Here is a 26,747-nt window from a genome sequence, read left to right as displayed (position 1 = left end):
GTTTAAAGTTTGATTTTTCGGTCTTAAGTTCGTTGATGGGTTTTCACTGTCAACATGTAGTATGCCAATAAAATTATATACATACATTCAAATGTATATATTATGCTAACAAAATATATACCACTATTATACAAAAGAAAAAAATAATAAATATGTATGTAAGAATAATAATAATATATCATACAAAAAATAATAATGTACAACAAAATATGTATACTAACAATCCACAATGGTCCGTAAAAAAAACATAACTTTAAAATAAAAATAATTTTAATAAAATTAATATAAATATACCATGATATTTAAATAATATGCTTGTAAATCTTGGAAAAAAAATATATGAAAAAGAAATATAAATCAAACCTAAAAAATATAAAAACTATAAAGAATTTATGTAACAAAAGACCATATTTAAGTAGTAAATTTTATGTAACAACAGACAATTACCTACATTATAATATGTTTTTGGGTCATCTACTATAACAAGACAAGAAAAAGTAATTCTTCTTGATCTACTACCCCAATTATAACGTACAATGTATTATAAACACTTTTTTTTTTCTCTCTTTCATCTGAGTATTAAATCAAAACAACAGGTTTGTCAAAAGGAAAAATCAGGTTCACATCTACAGGTTGTTTGTTCCAAGAACTTCAACAAGAATAAAGCAAGTCCATGAATTGCATATCAAAATATTTGTGATTCTGATTTCAAAACAACAAATCTTTTGCCAAACAATATAATATTGTAAAAAAAAGAAAAAAAGAAAAAAGAATTGCTTATGTTGAAGTAATTGCTTGGTTCTCAACTTTGTCCAATTTCTTCTTGCTTCTTCTTGCCAATCTCCACAAGGAGAGTCAAAAGAGCCTCACACATTTCACAGGCATCTGGCTCCATGGGATTCTTCTTCGAAGAAGAGTAAACCATCCAAGCATGGTCAAGCTTCCTATCTGGTTTGACAACAACTGAACCCGGGACTTCAGCATCTCGACGTGTTACCAAACCATCACTCTTCTCTCCGTAGCGCAGCTGCAGGTGGAGTGCACACAAAGCCATGGCAGCAGATATAGGCATCACCACAGGCACCTGGCGTCCTGCTCGAAGAAAACTATCAGACTCCTCGTTGTCAAACTTGAGGAGAGGAAGCCAAGGAAGCTCTGCATGAGCTATCTGAGTCATGGTAGCAAGGACACCAGGAGCCGTACTAGCCTCGGTGTGGAAAGAGATTAGAGGGACTTGTTCTGGTAGCTTGTATTTCATGATAAATTCCTTCCTTTTCTCATATGTCAGATCCTCTAGTGCTCGTATGTCACCCTATAAATTATACAGAGATCAGTTTGAAAGTAATTTTCCAAAACATCCAAATAAGTTTCATGTCATTTTCCAAGAGCTTCAGAGTGAGTGATCCCATGCATACACATAAGAGAAGAGAGAAAAGTTTATCACTAATGCATCAAATTATATCAAATATAGCTCCCTAGTAGTGGCTACTAAATCCTTTGGTAGAAGAATTATAGATGGGCTTGTTTCATTCTCTTCATGAGCATGCAGCTCATGCAATATTAAAGCTTTGACCCATGAACTTTCTGGGTACAAGGAACCCAAATCATAGCATTTTATAGTGTAATAATATGAACACCAAATAACCCCTGAGGCTAAAAATGGTCTAAAAGCATAAACATCCAAAATTAGCATCAAACAAACCCAAATTATAATTAAGTTTATTTCATTTACATCATTTCCTTCTTCTAAGGAAAAGCTACTCATATAAATTCCAGTTTTATTCCCTTCCAATTCCCCCACAAATAAATAATTAATGAGTTTTTAGACAAATAATTTGAGAAAAGAAATTGTTACCTTGATCAATTTGCATATTAAAAGCTCCATAATTCTCCTGGTTTCCTTGTCAGCAATCTGGCCTTCTCGAAGAGTATCAGAAGCTATTGGGGTGCCACCATATGGGCTTTGTACCAGTGCTAAACCAGCCACTTTGTCCTTCAAATCACTCCAATAGATTGATAGAGCAGCTGCAGCATCAACTCCACCCTTACTGTGGCCTAGAAGCATCACGGGTTTGCCAGATCCCCAGTAAAGCTCCTCAATGTATTGCTTAAGTTCCCAGGCATTGTGCTCTACAGACGCCTTCATGCAAAAAATAAAGCAATGTGAGTGAAGATGAATTACAAATGGTTCAAGAAAACATTTGACAAATCGGGAATGTTTAATCTGCACTTATTCAAGAGTAAATCATTCGATACCTCACTGTGAATCTTTGCAATATGGCAAGCTAGACCCATTTTTGAAAAGAACCTTTTAGTTCCCACGAAGTACAAAGGACCATGGTTACTAAAGAGGCCTGGCAAATCAAAATTTGTAGAAGATGTTATTAAATTTACATGTTCAATGAGCCGAGATAAAGTCATGTTAAATGTCGTGACAAAGGGATCTTCCCGTACCAGGTATTAGTAGATAAACATATGAATTAGGGAGGGAGTGCTCTCCATTCCTAAAGTGAGTACAAGTAATAATTATTAAACTAAAAGTTAGCAAACAGCTAATAATAAGATGAACTATGAAGAAACCAAACTCCATATGAATTCTATCAAAGCACCTATAATGGTTAAGCTCCTAAAGTCATTACTCAAATACATATAATGAATTTAAATGAAGAGTTAATAAGTATCAAATTATTATGGAAATGGCACCTTATTTCAGCAAGCAATTCCAGAAATCTTGCTGTACCATCTGTCACAGAAGGCATTCCTGGAGTTTGCTGTAACCATCCTATATCATCAGAAGAGCCACGCAATGTCTTCCGTATTCGAGATAGGATACTGCAGATAAAGGATTTAATGACCCGTGAGATGCTAAATTAAGCAACAAATAATTGTAGAAGTAAATAAGTCACAATTCTTAGAAAGTTAAAAGAACGTGTCCTAAAATAAAAAGCTGAAAGAAAGCCATCAAACGCTCTTCAATAGGTATAAGAAACCCACTAATTTGAGTAAAGACTGAATTATTTTATTTACCTACGAATACGAAGTTCAGCACATCTAATGTAAGATAAAGAGCATCTACAAGAGTCCAATGCCAACCTCCAGACAAACTGCAATCCGAATATAGGGAAAATCAACAACCTTCAGCCAAAGAAAGAAATGCAAATAAGATCATCAGCAAATGCATTAAAGCTTATGCTAAAAAATTACAAAAACTTTCAACCATTCAAGAGCTTTATAGATAAGAAGTAAATATTTTTAATTACCCTTGAAAAATGATAAGCGAACCCGCATAATAATCAATAATTTCTACAATGTCAGAACTTGTATTTACAGTAAACTCTTCCCTGGGTTCTTGGGCTCTTCTTCCACGAAGTCTGGGCAATGTACAGTCATAACAAGGTTTGGATGATGAGGAAGAACCTTTAGAAAATGTTTCACATATATTTCTCAAATCTAATGAATCTTGTTCAGGAGAATAATACACTAAATTCTCTAGGCATCTATTAAGATCTCTGAGCACAAGATCCTCTGCAATAACATCATCAAACCCAACACAATAAGAGCAAAATTAGGTTTCATGGGCATAAGTATAACATAGATAATGGGTAAACTTTTAAGTGAATTCGTGACTTGCCGAAAACAATACATCTTGCATATCGAAGGAATTGATCTTATTGTGACAAATACATGAACAGCCATCACAGGCCAATAACTCACCAATAAATTGCATCAATTGTTCACCTATACAGCTAGTCAATGTCCACAGACTGGTGAAAATGTCGTCTATTGACAAGTTGAATTCAGTAACATCTGTATTATTCACAGCATTGTCATGAGCCTGATACAAGGATCAATATTAGAACTAAAAAAGCAATCGTGCATCACTCATTAGGCAAAGAGGTACTAATATATTTGTCAAGAGAGATTCATCAACACAGAGAGAAACAAACACATTTACCCTAAGATAAAAAGGATGATATGAGCTATTTGCACTTACAGCTGAGGGTATTTCATATATTTCATTGCTCACGTGTACATCTCCCATCAAATCTTCTGCAAACAAAAATAGAAACTTAAAGCTAAAAGAGTACAAGAGTTGATATCAAAGATGAACTCAGTTTATACAATATGAAGAACTATGACAATATGAATAGCTTCCATAAGATCATACAATATGAACAATTTCTATGACACTACGGGCAAAAACACTATTGGAACATTCAAACAGAACAAAAACAAATATTCATATTCAAACTCATTGGATTTGAAGACCCATCAATTAGTAACAAGTAAAAAAACCAAAAGAAGCAAGAGATTATAAAATGCATAGATATAACATTACAAAAACAACCAATTTAAACTATCAAACTAACTCACATTCAGGTATGCTACTAATCATTAATTTGCAAAAAGAAAAGTGCTTGTAGACAAAGGTATAAGAGAATGAATTACACTAAATACAGCTCCCCAACTCTGAACTTGGAAGCCCAACAATGAAAGAGACACTCAAATCTGCAAAACCCAGAAACGGTTTAGTCTCCAGAAGCCAATAACCAAATCGGAATCGAACTTAAAGCGGGAAAAGGGGACAAGAAATAAAATCAGAAACCCATTTCCAAGAAAAGAAAGTATTGAAATTTAAACTTTAAAGCAATAAATTAAAGTTGAATCATGAAAGATAAATGTTTTGAAAGTGTACCAACCGAACCAACAAATTATAGATTTAGTCATGAGAAAAAAGGGGATGGTGAAGCAATTGATGATCGTTATCCAGTTGCTTTAATTTCCACATCTGATATGGCCCACCCACAAATAATTAATAATAAATAAAAGATTATTCCATCTACGTACATCGGTATGTAGATTCAAATTCCTCTCTTTAAAAATGGTCAGAAAAGATAAAAACCGACCTAGAAGTAGTAATCACATGATTTATTATTGGTGTTTAATCGAAAAAACCACCAAGTTTAATGTTAACATTTAAGTCTATAACTATAACTTTCTTTAGGGAGAAACTTGAGAAAGAACAGAAAATGGATTATGGACCCACCAAAAGATCTGGAACTGGATTGCTGAAGTTTGAAGAAAGGGACACGTGTCGTGTTGGTACTCTGTGTTTGGGGGTGGCGTGGAAGAACATCATTGGATAAGTTCCATAAAAATGGTGACTTGATTGATGCCCCTTTAGTTGCATGCGTGGTTGTTCAAAATGTTATATTTTGGATAGAATTTGTCGCTTAGTAAGAAAAAATAACAAACAATAATAAAGAAAATTCTTTTGGCTCTAATCCAATCCTATCCATGTTTACTTCTTTTGAATAACTTCACCACCTAAGACGATTAAAGGGCCTGAAAAAGATTAATGGAAATATGAGCCAAATTGGTCGAGTAATCCAGAGAAAGAGTCATAAAATTCCTGACATTACAATAGGTAACAGACTTAACAGTTACATTCATAAACATATTATGTGTTTCACAAGATCGTACAGCAAAATATGTACAGGCAGATATGTTACCCAAAAAAAAACCATTTTTTCTTTCATAGACTAGCATTATTTTATCTGGGTTTTATCTGAAAAACTCTATTGTACCAAATTGAATGAAGGGTCATATGGAAGAGGTCATACTTCATGGGTTTAGCATGCCATAGAAAATGCTTCTGAGCCTTCCTGACTGCAAATTGCATCTCCAGATACTTGTCTTTCGGTATTGCGAGTAAAATGTCTTTCAACCTTGGAATGTCTTTCTCAGCAAGAACTACAGAGAATGCTTCCCAATTCAAGACATCAAAAAATGGAGGCACAAAATTGTCAGATATGATCACTGGAACACATTCATAAAAGATGGCTTCGACGACCCTTGGGCTATTCACTTCATAACCTTTGGGGCAGAGGCAGTATTTGCTGCTTTTCATGAGCTGGATGTAGTCCATTTTGCTTGCAACACCAAGAGGCATTCGACCAAAGATTTTCATATCAGGGTCTTTATCTTTCCAGTACTTCAACAAGTTCGGGCGTAAGTAGCCATGCAAGCTCCCTGCATAGAAGGCAAGAATGTGCCTTTGAGATGGAGGCTTTCCACCAAGATCTCTTAGAGGGTTCCTCGCTGACCGGACATATGTTTCAGGAAGTGATACATCTCTTCCAATCTTGAAGCCTGCAGTTACATCAGCATTGCAAAGGGCCTTCATACAACGCTCCATGTGGTGCCTTGTTTCATATGGAGCCTGTAATGTAAGAATCCAATTTACATCTTGTTAGAATTGGTCAAAGTTAAATGAAATTAGCTGTCTATAGACAAGAGTTGCACAAACAAAGAGCTTACCCAGTCATGGCAGGCGACAAGAAAATGATCAGCTCCACCAGTTCTGTTGAAGTAAGGATACTTTGCAGATATTTTTTCTGTGTACTCCTTCAAATATTGGCGCAGGTTTGTTCGATTGTGAGAGTTCCTTACGTACAGGGTGTGTTCTAGCATTCGTGAACTAAATGGCATATAAAACAGATGAGCCCTCCGAGGGTCCTTTACCACAAAACGCCTATTTCCCTCCATCAGTTTCATAAACCATCCCTCTGAAGCATATAATCCTTTTAAAATTGGTTGATGGAAAATAGGTTTTTCGCCATCCTTGTAGACATAGACTCTGAGGGTTCGTTCCATGAGCTCATAACTCCTAGAGAAAAATTAAGCAAGTTTTTGACATCAAACAATTTTCAGAAAGAGACTGCTTTTATTCATCCTCTAATTTTAACACATTGAATTTAACTAAGTTTGAAACTAAGAGCAATGGTTGAAAATGGTTACTTTGCTTACTTTTTGAACATGGAAACATTTCGAAATAGAGGAGCATAAAGCTCCTGATCATTTGTTGTAGGAGCATGCTCAATTTGTGGCTTCAAAGCCATAATGTCACGATCGCGCACAGAGGACCACCTTGGTCTCTACAATAACCATAATCATGTTAGTTCGAAGTTAATAAGAAACAAAAAGTAAATGTCTTGATCAATAAAGTCTATATCTTCATACCATTGAACGCGATTTGGCACGATGCTTTACTATTATGAGGTTCATCTCCTGAAACGTGGTTATTGACTTTGGGGGCATGTCACACCTCATCTTCTTTCTTCTTGGGACACTAACAATTGCAGAATTGTTCTTCGAGATTTGTTGATCACTTTGATTGGAAGCAGAAGCTAAAGAAGGGTTTTCACTGAATGTTGAGGTAGTTAAATATGTCATATTGTTTGAAGCCGAAGCAGAAGATACAAGCGTAGAATGTTTGAAAGGAGTGTCTGAGCCACCATCAATTGTTTTCTGCACCAAAGTTATACCATCCACTACAACATTGTCCTTAGAAATTTCAGTATCTTGTTCCTTAATCTGCTCTACAGAGAATTCTAGCTGATCTCTGCTAGCATCATCATCCATTACAGGATCACTCTCCTCATTTTTTATGCTTACAAGTGCTGTGGACACCACATTTGAATCTCTAGAATCCTTGAATGGAAGACTGTTATCTACAAATCTATCCAGAACATTATAAGAAGTTCCATCAATGCCAAAGCTAATCTCCTTATTATCTATGTCATTTTCCTTTTCTTTTGTATCAAACCCCAGTTCTCCTCCAGCATAAACTGTAAGAGGGTTCCGAACCATCACAGATTTGGAGGAAGAGGAAGAACGAACAGCAGTACTAAGCACATTATATTTCACATTAATGGGAAATTCTCTCTCGGGAAACAAAGAGCGAAGGGCATTCCCATATGGGAACAGGAAAGACTGAAACAACAAATGTGTTACAGCCACTAACACCACCACAAAAATCCATCTATGAGCTCTTTTTCGACCAAGCTTGCCAAACTGGAACTGGTACCCCATGATCACCCAACACTTAAAACCCAATTCAAGTGGAAGTTAAGTTATCATGTTCAAGCTAGACTAGAGGAGATACAAACTTGGACTTGCTTCTTAGTTGCTGCAGCATAAATTTTAGAAGCAGTTAAGCTAAGCTAAGCTTTTGTAGATCAAACTATGCACATGGGTACTCCCCATTTGCAAGTGGGAATACATTGTACAACTCTAATCCTTGCTATTTTAAAGCATAATTTTGTAATTAAATGTTAGGTTAGAATCTAATGGTATAGAAATTAGCAAGTATAACCCAGTACTACCGTTAAGCAAACAAAGAAAAATCTTGATTAGAATAGTAAATACATCTAGTTGAGAGAAAAAGACATTTGGAGTTGAAAATTAACTTACTATTGTGAAGATTCCATGAGATGAGAGTGAGAAATCCAAAGAAGGAAACAAATAGGTTGGGTAGTATAGTGAAAGTGGAAGTGTTGGAGTTGAGGCAACCTGCGGAACGGAGGAGGATTCCTCTGGAATTTTTGAGTTGATTAAAGAAGTGAGTTTTTGGAACAGTAAAAGAACATGATAATGATACACAAAGATCGAGCTTTTCTATTGTTTTAACTTTTACGACACTCTTTACCATTTTTTTTTTCTGGCAAAATAATATTATTTTTGATAGTGGCGATTGGGAAAATAATATTATAGGAGCCGAATCTACCTCATCCTTTTAAATGTATAGTCGTAATATTTTAAAGAGAAATGTTAAAGATTACTATTGGTATTGCTTATCACTTTTTTCATGTGTTAATATTATATAAGAGTTTTTTTTTAAAATTTTAATTAAAAAATAAATAACATTATAAAAATATTTTAAGTTGGCAAAATTAATAAATATACAGTACAAATAAAAAAAATTACACAAATATCACTTATACACACCTTCAACTTACGATTCATACTTTTTGGGATTGAAACTTTCGTCTAATGTAACTTTTGGGCAACCACCCAATACCACTGAAACAAAATCCAACCAGAAAAAGAACCACCATTACTCCGGCAACTTTACATGAGGAGATGACTGGAATCAATCAAAACAGGGGTTGCTTCGAATTCATGAAAAAAAAAGTGCAGAAAAACTATTACGATACTAAAATTCAACTAGAAATCTAATTTAATGCTCATAAAACTAATGTTCTAACTTCAATTTTCAGATCTATGAAATGCAGATCTCAAAAAGTTGAACTGGAGTTCCCAAACAATCTAATTCAAATATAATCCAAAAGATCACATCAATATACTAAAGTAAAATATTTATCCTGGTGTATTTTTCGTTGTTTTCCAAATTTCTAATGGTGAATTTATTCATATTAAATCATGAAGAGACATGTAGATAGAGTTACGTACGTGAAAATATTATTTTGATTTTTAATATTTCATAACAGTTGCATAAATATTTTGCTAACAGTTATTTATCCAAATATTACTATTAAGATACAAGTAATTATCGATTAGTGACAAAAAAAAATACTGACAAAATTTAACATTTTTAGTTGCAATCACGTTAGTTGAATAATGGTTTTCCTACAACAATATCATAGAATTATAAAAATAGGGCTTAGAATTTTCAAATACACGACCTGAGCAGATAAAACACAATTGTTGTAATATTTATTTGTATTAAATATGTGGAATTATTAGTTGTTTTGTGGTTTTATGTTAGTTGGCTCGCAACAGATATAACTGTTGCATTACAATTTCATCACAGTTGCCTTAAAAATTGACTTCTTCTTTCCCTTTTGCCCGTGAAAGTTGAATTTTTTTTAGGCAAAGACACCTTCGACTTCTTCTTCACTAGATGACAACCACATTTAGCCACGGGGGAGCGAGATTTGAGTCAATATTACAAAAAAAAAAATTCAACCGACCAAATAAATAAATGTACAGCCCAAATAAAAAAAAAATTAAACAAATACCTCTTATATACACCTTCAACCCACGATCCATGCTTCCTGAGATTGAAACCTTCGTCTGATGCAACATTTGGTCAACCACCCAGTAACCTTCATCTGATTATGTGCGTAAGTGATAGTGTAAGAGATATTTTGGTAATTAAAAGCACATAAAATGTATAAATATTATTTACACTTATTTTGTAAATAAAGTGTCAATTTGTATTTTTCATGTAATAATTCCAAATTAAAACTCATAAACATAAATCCATTGTTATATTTTTCTTCTATACTAAAATTAATAAAGAAATTTACAATTTAACTAAAAAAATTGCAATTTAATTTGATTTTTCCCAACTTTTAGACAGAAAATTAATAAGTTTGATCATCTCTGTATTTATTTATTTTATGAAACTGCTCCTTTATTATACAAACTACATTTGGAGGATCGTATATTGGTGAATGCCAAAGCCAAAACTCTCAATTATGTAGGCTCTACATTGAATTTTTCATTATTTAATTTACAATTTACAAAAATTTATACACGTATCCAATGACTAAGTAGCTTATTTTGCAATTCCCATTCAAGAATGGGAAAAAGAGCAACCCCAAAATGGCATTTCATTTGAGAAATTTGTATTCTTGGCCTGGCTCAAATAATTTTTCTTCAACTTCAAGGCGATGCCAACCAAAATTGCCTCTCTATTGTTAATAATGGCATGAAAAAAAACAGCACCATCAGACTTGTCAAGGCCAACTATGCCCCTCTCATGTCATATTCATATGGGTTTTACCTGAAGAATTCTATTGTTCCAAACCGAGTGAAGTGTCATGTGAAATAAGTCATACTTCACAGGTGTTTTGTGCCAAAAGAAATGCTTCTGAACCATCTTAACTCCTAATTGCATTGCTTTGTACTTCTCATTCGGGATTGAGAGTAGAATATTTCGCAAGTTATGAACATCCTTCTCTTGAACGAAGACTGAAAACGCCTCCCAGTTTAAAACCTCAAAGAAAGGAGGGAAATAGTTATCTGATATAATAACAGGCACACACTCATAAAAGATGGCCTCAATAACTCTTGGTGTGTGAACCTCATAACCCCTGGCGCATATGCAATACTTGCTGCTCTTCATGTACTCCCTGTAAAGAGTTTTGCCTTCGATATCACGTGGCATTGGGCCAAAAACCTTCATGTCTGGTTCTTTGTTCTGCCAGTAGTGCAACAGAATTGGCCGGAGATAGCCGTGCATTCCACCTGCAAAGAAAGCCAAGATAGATCTCTCTGAAGCCGGTTTTCCTCCAACGTCCTTCAAAGGGGCTTCTCCAGAGCGAATATAAGTAACAGGTAGACTACTGTCCTTGCCAATTTTGAAGTCTTTACCAACATTGGCATTACAAAGAGCCCGGATGCAATTCTTCATGCACTTTTCTGTAATATAAGGGGCCTGAAATTTCATATGCACAATAGTTGTAAGTGGTACTATTATAGGTTGTCGCCTTGCCACTGATAATACTTTTGGAAAGGTGTATTATGAGACATAAGTATACTACCATTTGAACAGTAATCAGCTTACCTTATCAATTTTACAAGGTACAAGAAACTTGTAGTATGTAAGCTCCCAACTATTTCAATTTGAAGATTAAAAACAGCCTTACTTGATACTGGCAAGCTATAAAATAGAAGGTAAAAATGATGGGAAAAGCAGCTTACCCAATCATGACAAGCAACAAGAAAGTGATCTGCTCCTCCAGTTCTGTTCCAAAATCGATATTTTCTTGAGATTAAACTCACATAGCTTGTTAGATATTTCTCAAGGTCCTTCTTGCCCCCAGATTTTTGTTCAGAAAATGTTATCCTTAGCATTTTTGAGCTGAAGGGTAAATAAAATAAATGAGCCTTCTTAGCGTCCCGCACAACGAACTTTTTACTTCTCTCCATCAGTTTCAAAAACCATCCTTCTGAGGCATAAATTCCTCTCAGATAAGGTTGATGGAATCCGGGCTTTTCTCCTTCCTTGTATATATAAACTTTTAGCAAACGTTCCATCAATTCATAACTCCTGCAATGGAAATGTGAAACCTTTAGCATAAGTAGTATAAAGAACAATGGGTCAAACAGAAGACCAGAAATCCTTATATTCATCAGTCTTGAAAGTAATCTATATAGCTCATAGATTAGAATAATTAACTCTTCTTTGGCTGTAAGAGAGTACTTGCTTGTCAGATGCCACTACTAATCTAATTTCAAATTATAATTGGAAAGACATTTGGAAGAGATTACAAATGAAAATAAGTGTTAGAAGACTTACTTGCAAAAGAAACATTGTGCTTAAATAACAAGAATAAGAAAGCATTATTTGGAGAAACATAGCAAAGTACAATACTTCCCAAAACTTAATAGACCATGTATCACTACTATAATAGCAAAAAGAAGTCAATGCTCATCTCAGTACCAAGAAATACTAAAATAAAAAAAGTTGGTGTTCACCTCTTAAACTTAGAAACATTTCGGAAGACATATGCACTGAGTTCTGGATTGTTTCTGATGGTAGGTGCATTCTCAATCTCCAGCTTAGCAGATTGAAGTTCACGATCACGAACAGAAGACCACCTTGACCTCTATCACCAACAAAAGGTATTGAGTGAGAAACTAGGACATATCGAATCATGCTTATCACACTAATCGAATATCCAAACTATAGGTGATAGATCCATACCATTGAGTGAAAAGAAAGTGTACTTTGAAGCAAAAGTGAGTTCATTTGAGATAGTGTTGTTGGATTGTTAGCCCACCTCTTTGGCATGAACAGACTAGAGTTTGCCATATTTTCTGAATCAGTGGTTATTCGCAACTCGGTCTCCCTAATATCACTTTCTCTTTTTATATCCAAATCTCTTATGCTGTCTCTAAAAACAGAAACAACTTGATTCCTAGCTTCACTAGAAGTTGTTCTTGAACCAATTGCAGGTTCTGCTTCTTTCTCATAACTCTCATTTTTCATACTAACCTGATTAAAACCATTGTATCTACTAGAATCAGATTCCATTCCAAAACCCTTTACTCCCTTCTCAGATATGGACATTTTGCTTAAATTGCCCAAACCATCTGATTCTAAATCATTGTAATCCTCATTATCCACACCATTTTCATATCTGAATTTGTTGTCCAAATTAGAAGGGCTAGAATCATTACCGGCCACTACTTCAACTGCATAAATTTTAGCCGATTCTAAATTGCTTAAACCATCAGCAGCATTGGCAATAAGCATAGGAGTTGAACCCATATTAGCAGATAAAAAGTAAAGGGTTTTCCCAAATGGAAAAGTCCAACACTGTGAAACAACCATAAGAGAAACTAAAAGGCCGACAATGCAGATCAGTCTCCGCATTTCAGCACGAAATATCATCTGGGTAACTACAGAAATATCCACAATCATAATATTTTGCAGCGTAGCCAACCTATTATATAGATTGCTTTGTCAATGCTGAAAGAAAAAGCTATAAATCTATGACAACAAAGACCCATAAAATGTTAAGGTGTAGTTGGGTAATTTTCTTTGTAACTAAAGGATTAAACTTTCGTACTAGAAACTGATAAAAGGGAGAGTACCTGAAACATTTTCCTGAGAAAATATTAGAAATGGAGGAATCTGGTAACTGGTAAGCAGCCAAAAGTTAACTGAACTGGCGTCTCTGTACTTAAAGTTTAACAGTAAGAAAGAAAAGAGGAAAGATTCATTATTGGGCACTGTACTCACTTAGTCACTGAGTAACTGGGTTGTTTAGTATGGGAAATTTGATTTTTTATGCTTACATGTGGTTAAAATTTTTTTTCTAAACAAATAATAACTAATATTTATAAAATATGACAATTTTTATGATATCCCTAAAATACCCCTATTTACATCACCCTATTTACACCATCGAACCACCCATCGGGCTACCCATCGGACCATCCATCGGGCCACCCCATCGGGCCACCATCGGACCACCCATCGGGCCACCCATCGGACCCATCGGACCACCCATCGGACCAAATCTGCTACTAATTTTTTTTTTTTGTTTTTGTACATACAAAAGTAGCATCAGGTGACCATCGGACCACCATCGGACTACCATCGGACCCCATCGGACTACCAATTTTTTTTTTTTTTTTTTTATGTTTTTGCACTAAAAAAAAGTATGGAAAATTTGAGAGTGGTATTTTTGGGTTTTAGATAAAGTGGTCATATATTTTCAATGATGATATGTATTAGTTTAGAAATAAAATATTAGGTATATGTAAGTATAGAAAATCAAATTTCCCTTTAATATTTACTAAATTTTATTCCTATTATGCCCTTCTATTATTTAATTAATCTTTTTATTTTGAGAATTATTATTTAATTAATCTGTATCTTAGTTTCTAAAATAAAAATAATAAATGATTTGGTGATTCGTGCATAAAATTAAAGAAAAAATGTACGGATACATTTTTACTGTTTTGATAATTAGAAAAAAAAAAGTACCATTTTTTTAATAATTTATATATGTAATAGTTATTTAAATTTAATACACTTAAAATTTTAAAAATTTCAAAATAGTTTATAATATAAAAAAAGTCTTCGTCTACTTTATTTGGGAAATTTGATTTTTTATGCTTACATTTGATTAAAAAAAATTTTATAAACAAATAATAACTAATATTTGTAAAATATGACAATTTTTATGATATCCTTAAAATACTCTCATTTACATCACCCCATTTACATCATCGGACCACCCATCGGGCTACCCATCGGACCATCCATCGGGCCACCCCATCGGGCCACCATCGGGCCACCCATCGGACCCATCGGACTACCATCGGACCAAATCTGCTACCAATTTTTTTTTTATGTTTTTGTAGCATCAGGTGACCATCGGACCACCATCGGACCCCATCGGACTACCAATTTTTTTTTTTTTTTATGTTAAAAAAGTATGGAAAATTTGAGAGGGGTATTTTTGGGTTTTAGATAAAGTGGTCATATATTTTCAATGATGATATGTATTAGTTTAGAAATAAAATATTAAGTATATGTAAGTATAGAAAATCAAATTTCCCCTTTATTTATCTATAAAAAAAAAAAAGTGGTGCATGTAATTTAATATTTTAACCTTATTTTTAGTATGTTAAAATTTTATAAATTATCTTAAATAACTACAAGAATATAATTGTGAAAAAAATTAAAACGAAAAAAATTGTATGCACCATAAAAATTGGTTCAAAACAATTTTCTAAATTTAAATAAATTTTATAATTTTTAATTTGAAATTAATTTTTTAAAAAATAGTTGTTCACTTGAAAAAAATAATAAAAAAAAATCATATCATTGTTATATAATTAGTTATCATATTCATAGTTGAGATTTCAAAGAAAAAAAAAATTAACTACCATATTTTTATAAAAACGACAAGTAGATTGTGAAGGAATAAAAACATTTGAAGATGAAACGGTTTGTCGTTTTAAATAATTTAGTTGCCAGGAAGATAATAAAGGAGTTCTACCATATCCTCTGTTATATCTTCTACTTCTCTGTTAAACCCTTCTTCTCATAATTGTGAGCCACAAAACCCCGCCAAAAAAGCCACCGGAAATTACAGTCAGTCCAGTCCAATCCACCGGTCCGACTACCTCCGCCCTGGGTCCCCATTTCTTCTTATCCAATCCAAATATGTCTGTTCACTGAGCTTCTTCTACATACTCTGAAAAATGGCGCTAAAGTTCCCCATACAATTCCCCATTTTCTCGCCTACCGCGAACCCGAACCCGAACCCGTTTCTCAATCCGCACCACCATCGCTCTCCGTCGGAGCTTCGCTTCGCCAGATGGAACAACGCCAACGCCGAGAGGTTTAACGAGCAACGCAGGTCCCTCCAAGATATCGAGGATGATATCCGCCGAGAGCGTCGCTTTGATTCCGCCACCAGGATTGCCACTGTTTACGACTCCGCCTCCACCAGAACCACCAACGGCGACGACGGTTTCAAATCCATTGGTACACCTTCTTACCCGTCGACTCCTTCTATCCCTGGTAAGAAGTCCAAGTACTCTAAGAACCCTAATCCTCCCACCGATTCGCACCCGGCATTTCGCCGGGCTTCAAAATCCGCTAGAAAGATCTCGAAAGTGACCAAAGAGAAGCCCACAGGCGATCGTGCAGCTCGTGTTCAAATTGGTGAGGATGGGATGTCGTATGTGATCGACGGAGCTCCATTTGAGTTCAAGTACAGTTATACAGAGACTCCAAAGGTGCAGCCTCTTAAGCTCCGGGAGGCGCCTTACGTGCCGTTTGGGCCCACGACTATGCCCAGGCCGTGGACCGGTCGTGCCCCATTACCTCCGAGCAAGAAGAAGTTGAAGGAATTTGATTCTTTTCAGCTGCCGCCGCCGCATAAGAAGGGAGTTAAGCCGGTACAGGCGCCCGGCCCCTACTTACCGGGGTCGGGGCCAAAATACGTGATGTCAAGGGAGGAGATATTGGGGGAACCATTGACACGGGAGGAAATTAAGGACTTGATTGATGGGTGTCTCAGAACCAGGAGGCAATTGAATATGGGTATGGAACTTGAAGAGGAATAAGCTGTTTTGTTTAGTTTGATTGTATTTACTATTTGTAATAGTGACCATGAAGCTTATGGTTTCTATGCATTCAAATTATGTGTCTTTTTAGGTAGAGATGGCTTGACACATAACATGTTGGATAATATACATGCTCTTTGGAAGAGGCGGAGAGTTTGCAAGATCAAATGCAAAGGAGTGTGTACGGTCGACATGGACAATGTTCGCCAGCAGTTAGAGGTTGGTTTAGTTTGGCATGTAATATTATGTGTCAGGCGTTCCTTTAGTTGGATGTCTTAGCTCTTGGGTTCACTTTTTGGTATTTGACAGGAAAGAACTGGAGGAAAGATAATCTATAGTAAAGGGGGAGTAATATTTCTTTTCAGAGGCAGAAACTACAACTACAGAACTCGGCCGAAGTTTCCTCTCATGTTATGGAAACCTATTACACCTGTATATCCTAGGCTCATTCCGCGGATTCCTGAAGGTCTGACATCAGAAGAGGCATTTGAAATGCGCAAGAAGGGACAGAATCTGATACCAATATGCAAGCTAGGTATCTTTTTTGTTCGATTTTCATAGATGATTTCAACTTTGGATTAATGGACTTTAAAGTATGAGTAAATGAAAAAGAAAGGAAACTTACAACTGCAATGACCTTTGAGACAGGGAAAAATGGTGTGTATTGTGACCTGGTACAACATGTCAGAGAAGCGTTTGAAGAGTGTGAACTAGTACGGATTAATTGCCAAGGAATGAATGGTAGTGATTACCGAAAGATAGGTGCTAAGCTAAAGGTCTGCAAATTTAATTTGTTTGATTATTCACATATTTCTTATATGAATAACAGAATACAAATGTGATAAATAAATAAAAGTGCTTCTCTTAATTTGAATATAGGATCTTGTCCCTTGTGTGCTGTTATCATTTGCTAACGAGCACATACTTATTTGGAGAGGACGTAATTGGACATTCTCCCTCTCAAAACCAGAAACGGATTCTGAGGATGCCAAGGAATCTGGTATTAATAGCGAAGGTTCCGTTGCTTCAACTATGGAAAACAAATTAGTAACCACGATGACAGGCTCAATTAGTGATTCAAGTTCTGATTTGCTCAGTACAAACACAATGCAAAGAGGATTTGAAGTTATGGGTACAGAGGGAAATGAGGATTTATCATCTGTACAACATGTTGAATTATCCTCTTCAACTGGTGAAGTTTCAAATGAAGTAACGACATTTGAAACTGAAAATAGATCTGATATTAAAAGCCCTGTAGATGATGTTTCAGGAGCTACGAGGGAAATGTACTACAATGCAAGTGTATCAGATAGTCCTGGCAGGACTGATGTGGAGCCTCCTATTAATACTGATGCATCTAGAACTGAAACCATATTGGATATAGCCCCAGATGATCAATTGTCGATGACAAGGTCAGGATCTGATACCATACCGCCCGATGTTGGTAGTATTGAAACGAAATTGGACTCTGCTGCAACAGTTTCCTTAGCTAATGAGAAGCAGCAAGTTACTTCAGAAGCCTTGCTAGATGCTAGCCAGCCATCAAAGATTTATGCGCCTTGTACAGAGGGAGTATTAGCACTCTTGCAACAAGCTGTTGAGGGTGGGATGGCAATTGTTTTAGATGATCCACAGTTAGATGCTGACATTGTCTATCAAAAGACAGTTGCCTTTTCTCAGTCTGCTCCCCCTGGCCCTGTCTTTAAGCTTCAGCCAAAGAAAGTGCGGATCAAAACGGCTGAAAAAGAAGATAACAAGAAGCAAAATGTTGAGGACGTGGAACCAAAGAAGACATTAACAGTAGGTGTAAAGGAAAGAAACACGAAAAAGGAAATATTGACAGTGGCTGCAAAGGAAAGAAACACAAAAAGGGGTTCAAAAATTCTTAGGAAAAATGATTTTGATGAACCTTTACAAAATGTTGTACCTTTGGGAAGCTTAAGAGTTGATGAACTAGCCAAACTATTAGCATGATGTATATCATTTCTGAAATGTATTATATCAATAATTACATTCATTCATTACCTTAAGCTATAAAGTTCTGCATTTACTTTTATGCAGCTCCTATATTTGTCAATTGTTTTGGCTTTAATGAAATTTTCCGTTTCAAATGAATAGAGTGAAACAACAGCAATAGTCATAACCCTTTTTTTTCTTGCGGCTTGATGATAAATGACAGTGTTCATGTACAACTTTACATCAATTGTTTTAACTAATGTAGTTTTCTGTTTTGGCTTCATTTGTAACTGAATGTTGTTCCGAAACCTCTACTAGGCAGGCATCAATGGTAAGCTTCTTTCATAAATATTTGTACAACTTACAAACAAAATAAGTATAGGCAACAAATTTGGAAATATTTATTAAAATGCTAAACTCGTGTTCTTAGTTTACTTCCCATCAACTTTTCCAGGCATCACATTATGTCCAACTTCGTCCCCATCGTTTACATATCTTTTCCAAAACCAGTGGTTTTGGAACAAAAGATAAATCTCTTCAATAGGAACTTGCTTTGTTTCAGGCAAGAGGAAATAGATGAAGCTGCTCATAATGAATATCAAACCAGCAAATAGCAGAAAGATCCCATATTGAAGATGGCAAAGAGATACAAGGAAACACTGTGCTATAAGAGCTGTGAAGAATAGGTTGACACACACCACCACACTTTGTCCAGCTGATCTTGTTTCCAAGGGGAAGAGCTCACTCGGAACTAGCCACCCCAGAGGGCCCCAAGACCTTCCGTAACACAGAACGAATTGAAAGATCAGAATAACAAGGAAAATTCCAATTCCCTTGGGAAGAATCTCTCCTTGTCCGAATTTCAGAGCTAGAGTTATGGCCACAGCAATCTGTAAATGAAAAAGGTTGGTAAGTGCTATGACATAACATTATGGTTTGCTAAATGTAAAATTGGACTTGTAAATTTTGAAGTTGATTTACCAAGCAGCATATCATTTCACAACCAGCTTCCAAGAAGAAAGCTCTTCTGCCAAACTTGTCAACGAATCCCATCGAAATGAATGTGGCAACAACAAGGGCTACACTGGTGATGACAGAGGAATACAGAGATGCACCTGAACCAAAACCCAAGCTCTGAAATATAACAGGAGCGTAGAAGAGTATGGAATTCATGCCAGTGAGCTGTTGGAAGGCAGGAATTCCCAGAGCCCCAAGAACCAACTGAGGACGGTTTTTCCTTTGAAGGAGATTCCTGAAAGGGTGCTTTATAGCTCTTGCTGCATTGCTGGCATCGATCAAATCAGCAAACTCGGCATCAACTTTTGTAGTTCCTCTAACTTTCTCAAGAACTTTTCTTCCTTCATCTAATCTGCCTTGTTCTACAAGACTGTTTGGTGTCTCAGGAAGGAAGAGACCCCCAATGAACATAAGAGTAGCTGGAACTGTAGCCAAACCAAGTGATAATCTCCAGCCCCACGGATGGATCTTTTCAGTTCCATAGTTTATTAAGTTTGCTACTAGGATTCCTAGGCAGGTTGTCAGCTGAAATAGTTGGTTAACTGCTCCACGAATTTTCGCAGGAGCCATTTCTGATAGGTACAAGGGAACTGCCTGCACAATCGGAACAAGAAAGCATTACTTTTTAGTGAATGGACAAGTTTCTTATTATAAGTGTCTTTCGATCATTGTTTTGTTAGTAATTTAGACTTACTTGATTGCCAAATCCAATGCCGATTCCAAGGAAGATTCTTCCTAGGATCAACATGGCAATGTTAACCGCAGATGCATTTAGGATCGCTCCTATGAAGAAGCTGATTGATCCAACGATGATGCTAGCTCGCCTGCCTTTGTTTCTAGTAACATAAGAGGCAGCAAAAGTAGAAACAAGCCCAGCAAAGTACAAGGAGGAAGTAAACAGAGTCAGAATCTGATTATCATATTTACAATAATCTGTTTCTTTCAAATGCAGTTGCTTCCTTCTATACACTTTTGGGAAAAACTCTTTCAAGAAATCGTCCATGGAAGTCACTCCACCTAAATTTACCATAAAAAAGTATCTTTGTTAGTTTGTTGCAGTAGTGTAAAACTAAAGGAAAAGTGTAAGTTTTGTTACTTTAATCCTGAGAATTAGTAAGCAAACAGTATTATGGGACTAGTTTTAGTTTGAATCTTCTCGTTTGTTTTCATGGATAAATGAAATCATTAAAAGACGTCATTATTGTTAGGTGAGGCAGCAAGCAGCACATGATTGACTTTTTTAGCATTTGGAAAAATACTTGATATTATGGACAAAAATGAGCTATTAAATTATTAGCTATCTCCAACAAATTTCAAAACCAGGACAGTAAAGTCTAAAAGAGAAAGGTTTAAGTGAAGAGTTCAAACCAATCTTGTTAATCATTTCACCAAACAAGGCCTATTTGTACTGTACTCACAAGTTACATTTTACTATTCTCATGGAAATTAAATGTCATATAATCATTTCTGGGTTTTCAAATAATATACATCATGAAAAAGGATAATGAATTTTGTAATGAACAGCTAGCATTTCAAAGATGAAAAAAGAGCAGTATACTTTGATCTCATGAAGTTTATTTCATCAAAAACCCAGATCAAAGAACAGGCTAAAGTTTTAAGATTTACAGAGAAAATCAACAAAAGAGTAACCTGAAACACCAAGATCATAGCCAAAAAGAGAGCCTCCAAGAGCTGCAACAATGCAAGCATAGATGAAATATCCAGTTATTCTATACTCATAAAGATGAGCCCTTTCAGATACTCCTCCACCCACAAATCCTCCAGCCATTTCTCCACTCTCTCTCTCTCTCTCCCCTGATATTTCACTATCTGTGAAACAAGCACATGAATGATTTAAAAGCAGAGCATATAACAGTATAGCACACACATATATATACTGAAGAGAGGACAACTTGAAGCTTTAAGCTCTAGAGTCAAACTTAAATGAGGTCAGACGTCTAAAATACAAAACTCTTTTCCTTTGAAATCTACTCAATCAATTATTATTACACATAAATACATATTTATATATTTATATTTAAATATCCAGTCTACTAGTAGAAAAGAAAATTGAGAAAATGACCTGTGGGGAAAGCTTTGAGGAATTAAATAATATTATTTGATTATCTGTATTCTTGGAATCATTTTATATCTATAACACCTAAGCCACCATTACCAAAGTCAACAAATTGCCTATTTTCTTTCATCTCTGTCCTATGCCATGCCAATTTGTATAAATCTTAGTAGACAGACTTAAAAATATAAACTGGGAATTAATGCAATATTTATGTGACAGAAAACGATTTTTTGGTAGACGATTTACACGAAATGACCTGTTTGGATAATAATGAAAAAAAAAACAATTAATTGATTAATTTAATTGAAAAATTAACAGATTTGATTATAAATTGCATGATACAACTTATTTTCAACCATACGCACCAGCTAGCTACGATGAAGATAAGATAGATGACTTTGTGTTTGACCAAAACGCCCTCATCTTACTATTCTATAATACAAATCAACATCCATGCTTATCCAAGATTTTTTTCTTTTAATATATTTCCAACTTGGTCTACTTTTACCATTAATTCATTTTCACACTTCTATTTATTTAATTTATATTTGTTGTATTACTGTATGTGAATGGGAGTTTTCAAGAACAGAAAGTTTGTTTCTGTATGTATCTATATATAAAAACAGTTGTTGTGTTGTGTAAGAAGATAATTAAGTTTTGTTTTGGGGATTATTTTTATACACTCTCAAACTGCAGACTATTTCTGTATGTCTCGTTATTTTATCCATTACGTAATACATGGACAATTTTAATTGGGAAATTTACAGAAATTATTATTTTTTTAATTTTTATGTTTTTAATTTTTTTTAATATTTTTGGAGTGTTCATAAAAAAAAATCACATGAAAATAACAAAAAAAATAACATTCAAACAACATCAAAATAACATAAAAAAAAATGATGTACAAATACAAAAAGCCAATAATAAAATAACAAGAGTATAACATAAAACTACATCAACTTAATTTATGTAAGTAAAATCTTAAAATCCAAAAAGAATGTTTAAAATACCATTCAACTGTATTTTTGTAATTTTTAGTTGTTGTTTTTGTGTATTTTTAAAATAATCTTATTTTAATTTTAGTTATAAATAATTTGACATCCCTACTACAAATAAAATAAAATAAATACACATCATACTTAGTATGCAAAAATAGTGTATAATTTTGAAAAATTTACAAAATAGACTATAATTTTAAAAAAAATTACAAAAATACTTTAACACAAAAAATTTTTATTTTTACTTTTTGAACTTTTTAATTTTCAAAAATACATATTTAGTAAAAATAATAATTTTTTTTATAATTGTATTATAGTTGTCATAAAATTATTTTTCTATTTAGTTTATAGTTTATTTATGGTTATTAATTTATAGTTTATGCTAGGGGCGGACTCACATAGAACCGAGGGGGTAGTCGTCTCTAACAAAATTGGAAAAAAAAAATATATGTGCATTTTAGTTAGTTACGACATATATTTGTAATAAAAATTAAAATTTATATACATAATATTAATTTTGGTGTAATAGTTAAGATATATTGCAAATGTGAATGGTTCAAATCCCAAGAGCAATTTTTTTTCTTTTTAAATTTACTTTTGCTCCCTACCTTACAAAAAAAAAAATTACACTCCCCTCAATTGAAATTTTAGGTTTGCCATTGGTTGTCATGAGATTGATTTTTGGTTGTTTTTAGTTTATTTTATATATTTTGCTGAGCAAAGTATATTTTTACAATTTTGAAACTTAAAAAATGTATAATTGTAAATACAAATTTTAGGTCATAAAATTGTAAATAAAATATAAAAAAGAGTACTTTTAAAAATTAAGGTGGCGTTTGGTTGAGAGGAATGAAAATATAGGAATAAGAATCGGAATTGGAATAAGAATGGAATGGAATAAAATTTAAAATGCATAAAAAAATTGATAAAAAAAATTATTAAATTTATTCAAATATTGTATTAGAATGGACTTTCCTTCCATTTCAAAATAGAATAGTCATTCCACTAAAATGATGGAAAGGTCATTCCATCGGAATGGTATTCCAATGATTTTAAAATACAACCAAATAAAGGAATGGAGTAAAAATTGTTTCCTTTCCATTCTATTCCATTGCATTACCTCCAACCAAATGTAAGCTATAAGTATCTTTTTGCATTAATCTAATGAAATTTAAATTATCTAAAAACATATAATATATATCAAACTTCTCACAAAATAAAAAAAACAATTGTAGGAATTATTATTATTATTATTATTATTATTATTATTTTGAAGGGAAACCGATACAGGTTAAAATAACAACAGTAACAAAGTTACGTAAGCAGATGAGGATTTTCTTCCATCTATAATAGTTCATTGTCTATCCTAAGGGCATGAAGAGATACCCTAAGAGAACTAGACATTAAAACCATAATATCAGAAAAGAAAACCTCCAAATTAAGAGTTTTTACTTCCAACCCACTAATAGAACACCTACAAAATAAAGAGAAAAAAATCAATACATAATAAAACCATAATATCAGAAAAGAAAACCTCCAAATTAAGAGTTTTTACTTCCAACCCACTAATAGAACACCTACAAAATAAAGAGAAAAAAATCAATACATAATAAATATTTAATAAAATATGAAATTTCCCTTACAAATAAAATAAAATAAAATATGAAATTTTATATAAATAGTTACATACAATTCTCTGATGTAAATACTAGAACTTATCTATTCTCTTCTCCATTGCTGACAGTGACTACATTACATTGTTGTGTTATTATTAGACCAAACTGACCTTACAAAATTAAAACTAGTCATACAATAACTTTACAAAACTTTTTAGTCATGTTAGCCTTACTAAACTAAAACTAGTCATACTATCCTTACAAAATTTAAAATTAGCCATACTAGTCTTACAAAACCAGAAACTAGTCATGCTAGCCTTACAAAACCAAAAACTAGCCATACTAGCCTTATAAAACCAAAACTAACCATATTGACCTTACAAAACCAAAAACTAGCTACATTGACCGTACAAAAGAAAACTAGCCACATTAACCATACAAAAAAACTATCAATATTGGCCTTACAAAATTAACAAACAAACCACTTACAAAACTAGACATATTGCCTTACAAAACTAAAAGGCACATTAACCATAAAAACTAAAAACTAAAAAGCCATATTAGTCATAATTATAATAATTATGTGAAAAAAAATTATTTAATATAGAACTACTATATACAAAAACATATACAATCAATAATAAATGAAATAAATACTGATACCAATCATACTTCAAAAAAGGCTCAACATTAATTTCAAATTAATAAAAGACCAAATTCTTAAATTATATTTATATCATTGAGACTAAAAAGTAAAAAAACCTATTAGTAAATCATAATTCAAAAGAAAATCGTTAAAAACAAAAGAAAAAAATAAAAAAATTATAAAAGGAAAACAAATTACATAACTTACTCAAAAAATAGGAATAATTACATAAGGCACCATTTTTTGTAAAATATTTACATTTTTACGTTCAAAAAATGTTTTTTTACAATTTTACAGTTTTCCAAAAAATAACACGAGAACAACATATAATCAACAAGATTACTACATAAAAGTAACATGAAAATAACATTAAAATAAAAATAAAAAATAACATACAGATAACAAAAATCAATAACAAATTAACAAGATTACAACATAAAAAAACCGTATTTTCTGTAAATAAAATAAAAAAATCGTGAAAATGTTCAAAATTCCGTGAAAACGTATTTTTGTAATTTTTTTGTTGTTTTTATGTTTTCGTGAAATAATCCCAAAAAAATACTAATACTAAAGATTGACTTTATCTCATAAAATAAAACTAATTAATAGTCAATTAATAAAATAACAAATTTCAAAAGGAATAAAATAGGCAGGTCACCAAAATAATTAAATTTAATACTAGTAAAATAATTTGACTTTAACAATAAATAAAATTAATAAATAATAAATACAAAATAATACTAATAGGCTGGCATATAAAATGCACAAAATATAATTATTGAAAAACACACAAATTCACGCTAAAAAATACAAAAGCCAAAACATAAACATGTAATTAATTACCAAAAAAAAATCAAAAAATGCCACAGGAAAAAAACTTTTCATCTGTTAAAACTTGTTTGAAAAACAAACTTTAATGCTAATAAATAGGGGTGGTCATCATCCAATCCAATTACAATTATAAAAAGTTAGATATCCAATTACAATTGGATTAGATTGAATGCTAAAAGTTGGATTCTAATTGGATTGGATCGGTTATTAGATGTCAATCTCAATATCCATTTAAAACCGATCCAATCCAATTACATTTATATATATTAAAAATTATTTATATAATAAAAAATATTGAAAAATATTTATTATATTTTTATTAGATTTTTTTTTGTATGTTAAATTTGTAACACTTGATTGTTTAGTGTATTTATTTTCATGATGTTTTGTTCTATTTTATTACATAGAAATGTTATTATTTTAATTATTTAAAACTTTTAGCTACAATAATCTTGTAAGAATATTATATTTATGAAGTATTAAACTTAAATAGACTGTTTGGAATAAGTTAATCCTAGTAAGGGAATGATAATGTGAAACATTACCTTGTTTGTTTGGAGGGTTTAGCCTTGGAATATTATTCCCCTAGTAATATAACTACCCTTGAGGAGATCAATGTTCATACCTTAAAAAAGGGTAGGATTGAATTATTACCTTCCATCATATTAATTTGAATAATATTTTTGAATTAATAAATAAATTTAAATACCAATAATATTATCATTTATTATAAATAAAATATTACGATATAGATATTTAGTCTGTGAGATCATTTTTTTTAACTGAGTTATTTTATATTATTAGCAATAACATATATATATATATTTATTATACAAAAAAATTATGCGGATGGTGTACATAAATAACATATCGAACAAAAATAAATAACATAGTAATAAAATATATAGAAATGTATTATGAAATAATATAAAATAATATAAAGTAGATGAGAAGAAAGAAGAAGAAGATGAAGAGAGAAAGAGAAAGTGAATGAGAATTTCTGAGTTGTTTATTCCAATGGGGTGAACCCCTATTTATACAAATACAAGAGTGAGATATTAAGAAACTAAGAAAAAGGGAAACTAAGGAAAAGAGGAATGTTGATTACAATTCATGGTAATAAATAAAAGATTTGGACATCCACATAATTATTAATATTTATAACACTCCCCATTGGATCTCCATAATAGCTGCCTTAT

The 26,747-nt window shown here is 33.1% G+C and overlaps 5 protein-coding genes and 1 pseudogene across 12 annotated transcripts; 2 read left to right on the top strand and 4 right to left on the bottom strand.

The window, feature by feature from the left end:
• Positions 1 to 650: 650 nt before the first annotated feature.
• LOC115708145 (uncharacterized) lies at positions 651 to 5,288 on the bottom strand. Of its 7 annotated transcripts, none has more exons than XM_030636350.2 (11): positions 5,048 to 5,288; positions 4,450 to 4,509; positions 3,956 to 4,050; positions 3,715 to 3,835; positions 3,261 to 3,525; positions 3,028 to 3,135; positions 2,704 to 2,832; positions 2,455 to 2,504; positions 2,257 to 2,354; positions 1,856 to 2,140; positions 651 to 1,312 (listed from the first exon to the last, which is right to left on the bottom strand). In XM_030636350.2, exons 3-11 carry the CDS (start codon positions 4,040 to 4,042, stop codon positions 803 to 805), a joined length of 1,653 nt encoding a protein of 550 aa, XP_030492210.1. In that variant the 5' UTR covers positions 4,043 to 4,050; positions 4,450 to 4,509; positions 5,048 to 5,288; the 3' UTR covers positions 651 to 802. The 7 variants fall into 7 exon arrangements, with proteins under 7 accessions (XP_030492210.1, XP_060964669.1, XP_030492208.1 ...); XM_061108686.1 differs by having other exon boundaries at positions 3,995 to 4,050; positions 5,048 to 5,284; XM_030636348.2 differs by lacking the exon at positions 5,048 to 5,288 and adding an exon at positions 4,701 to 4,839.
• An 80-nt stretch (positions 5,289 to 5,368) lies between these two features.
• LOC115704087 (uncharacterized) lies at positions 5,369 to 8,583 on the bottom strand. The gene is made up of 4 exons (XM_061108687.1): positions 8,257 to 8,583; positions 7,024 to 7,972; positions 6,811 to 6,938; positions 5,369 to 6,670 (listed from the first exon to the last, which is right to left on the bottom strand). Exons 2-4 carry the CDS (start codon positions 7,873 to 7,875, stop codon positions 6,280 to 6,282), a joined length of 1,371 nt encoding a protein of 456 aa, XP_060964670.1. The 5' UTR covers positions 7,876 to 7,972; positions 8,257 to 8,583; the 3' UTR covers positions 5,369 to 6,279.
• On the top strand, positions 5,597 to 5,837 carry LOC115708147 (uncharacterized; annotated as a pseudogene).
• Positions 8,584 to 10,172: 1,589 nt separating the features above from the next.
• Positions 10,173 to 14,126, bottom strand: LOC115708322 (probable glycosyltransferase At3g07620). The gene is made up of 5 exons (XM_061108685.1): positions 13,414 to 14,126; positions 12,521 to 13,288; positions 12,292 to 12,422; positions 11,515 to 11,863; positions 10,173 to 11,248 (listed from the first exon to the last, which is right to left on the bottom strand). The coding sequence occupies exons 2-5, from the start codon at positions 13,238 to 13,240 to the stop codon at positions 10,580 to 10,582; spliced, it is 1,869 nt and encodes a 622-aa protein (XP_060964668.1). The 5' UTR covers positions 13,241 to 13,288; positions 13,414 to 14,126; the 3' UTR covers positions 10,173 to 10,579.
• Positions 14,127 to 15,304: 1,178 nt separating this feature from the next.
• Positions 15,305 to 18,522, top strand: LOC115705634 (CRS2-associated factor 1, chloroplastic). Its single transcript, XM_030633028.2, has 5 exons — positions 15,305 to 16,384; positions 16,499 to 16,626; positions 16,717 to 16,942; positions 17,056 to 17,183; positions 17,287 to 18,522. The coding sequence occupies exons 1-5, from the start codon at positions 15,538 to 15,540 to the stop codon at positions 18,379 to 18,381; spliced, it is 2,424 nt and encodes an 807-aa protein (XP_030488888.2). The 5' UTR covers positions 15,305 to 15,537; the 3' UTR covers positions 18,382 to 18,522.
• A 156-nt stretch (positions 18,523 to 18,678) lies between these two features.
• LOC115705635 (sugar transport protein 14) lies at positions 18,679 to 21,964 on the bottom strand. 2 transcript variants are annotated; one of them, XM_061108683.1, is made up of 5 exons: positions 21,823 to 21,964; positions 21,031 to 21,210; positions 20,075 to 20,397; positions 19,345 to 19,974; positions 18,679 to 19,253 (listed from the first exon to the last, which is right to left on the bottom strand). In XM_061108683.1, the coding sequence occupies exons 2-5, from the start codon at positions 21,167 to 21,169 to the stop codon at positions 18,795 to 18,797; spliced, it is 1,551 nt and encodes a 516-aa protein (XP_060964666.1). In that variant the 5' UTR covers positions 21,170 to 21,210; positions 21,823 to 21,964; the 3' UTR covers positions 18,679 to 18,794. The 2 variants fall into 2 exon arrangements, with proteins under 2 accessions (XP_060964666.1, XP_030488890.2); XM_030633030.2 differs by lacking the exon at positions 21,823 to 21,964 and adding an exon at positions 21,464 to 21,774.
• Positions 21,965 to 26,747: the final 4,783 nt, after the last annotated feature.

This window comes from Cannabis sativa, chromosome 1, assembly GCF_029168945.1.
Source record: "Cannabis sativa cultivar Pink pepper isolate KNU-18-1 chromosome 1, ASM2916894v1, whole genome shotgun sequence".
Lineage (NCBI taxonomy): Eukaryota > Viridiplantae > Streptophyta > Magnoliopsida > Rosales > Cannabaceae > Cannabis > Cannabis sativa.
Note: the sequence above shows the minus strand (reverse complement) of the source record. Positions and strands in the feature narration are given on the sequence as shown.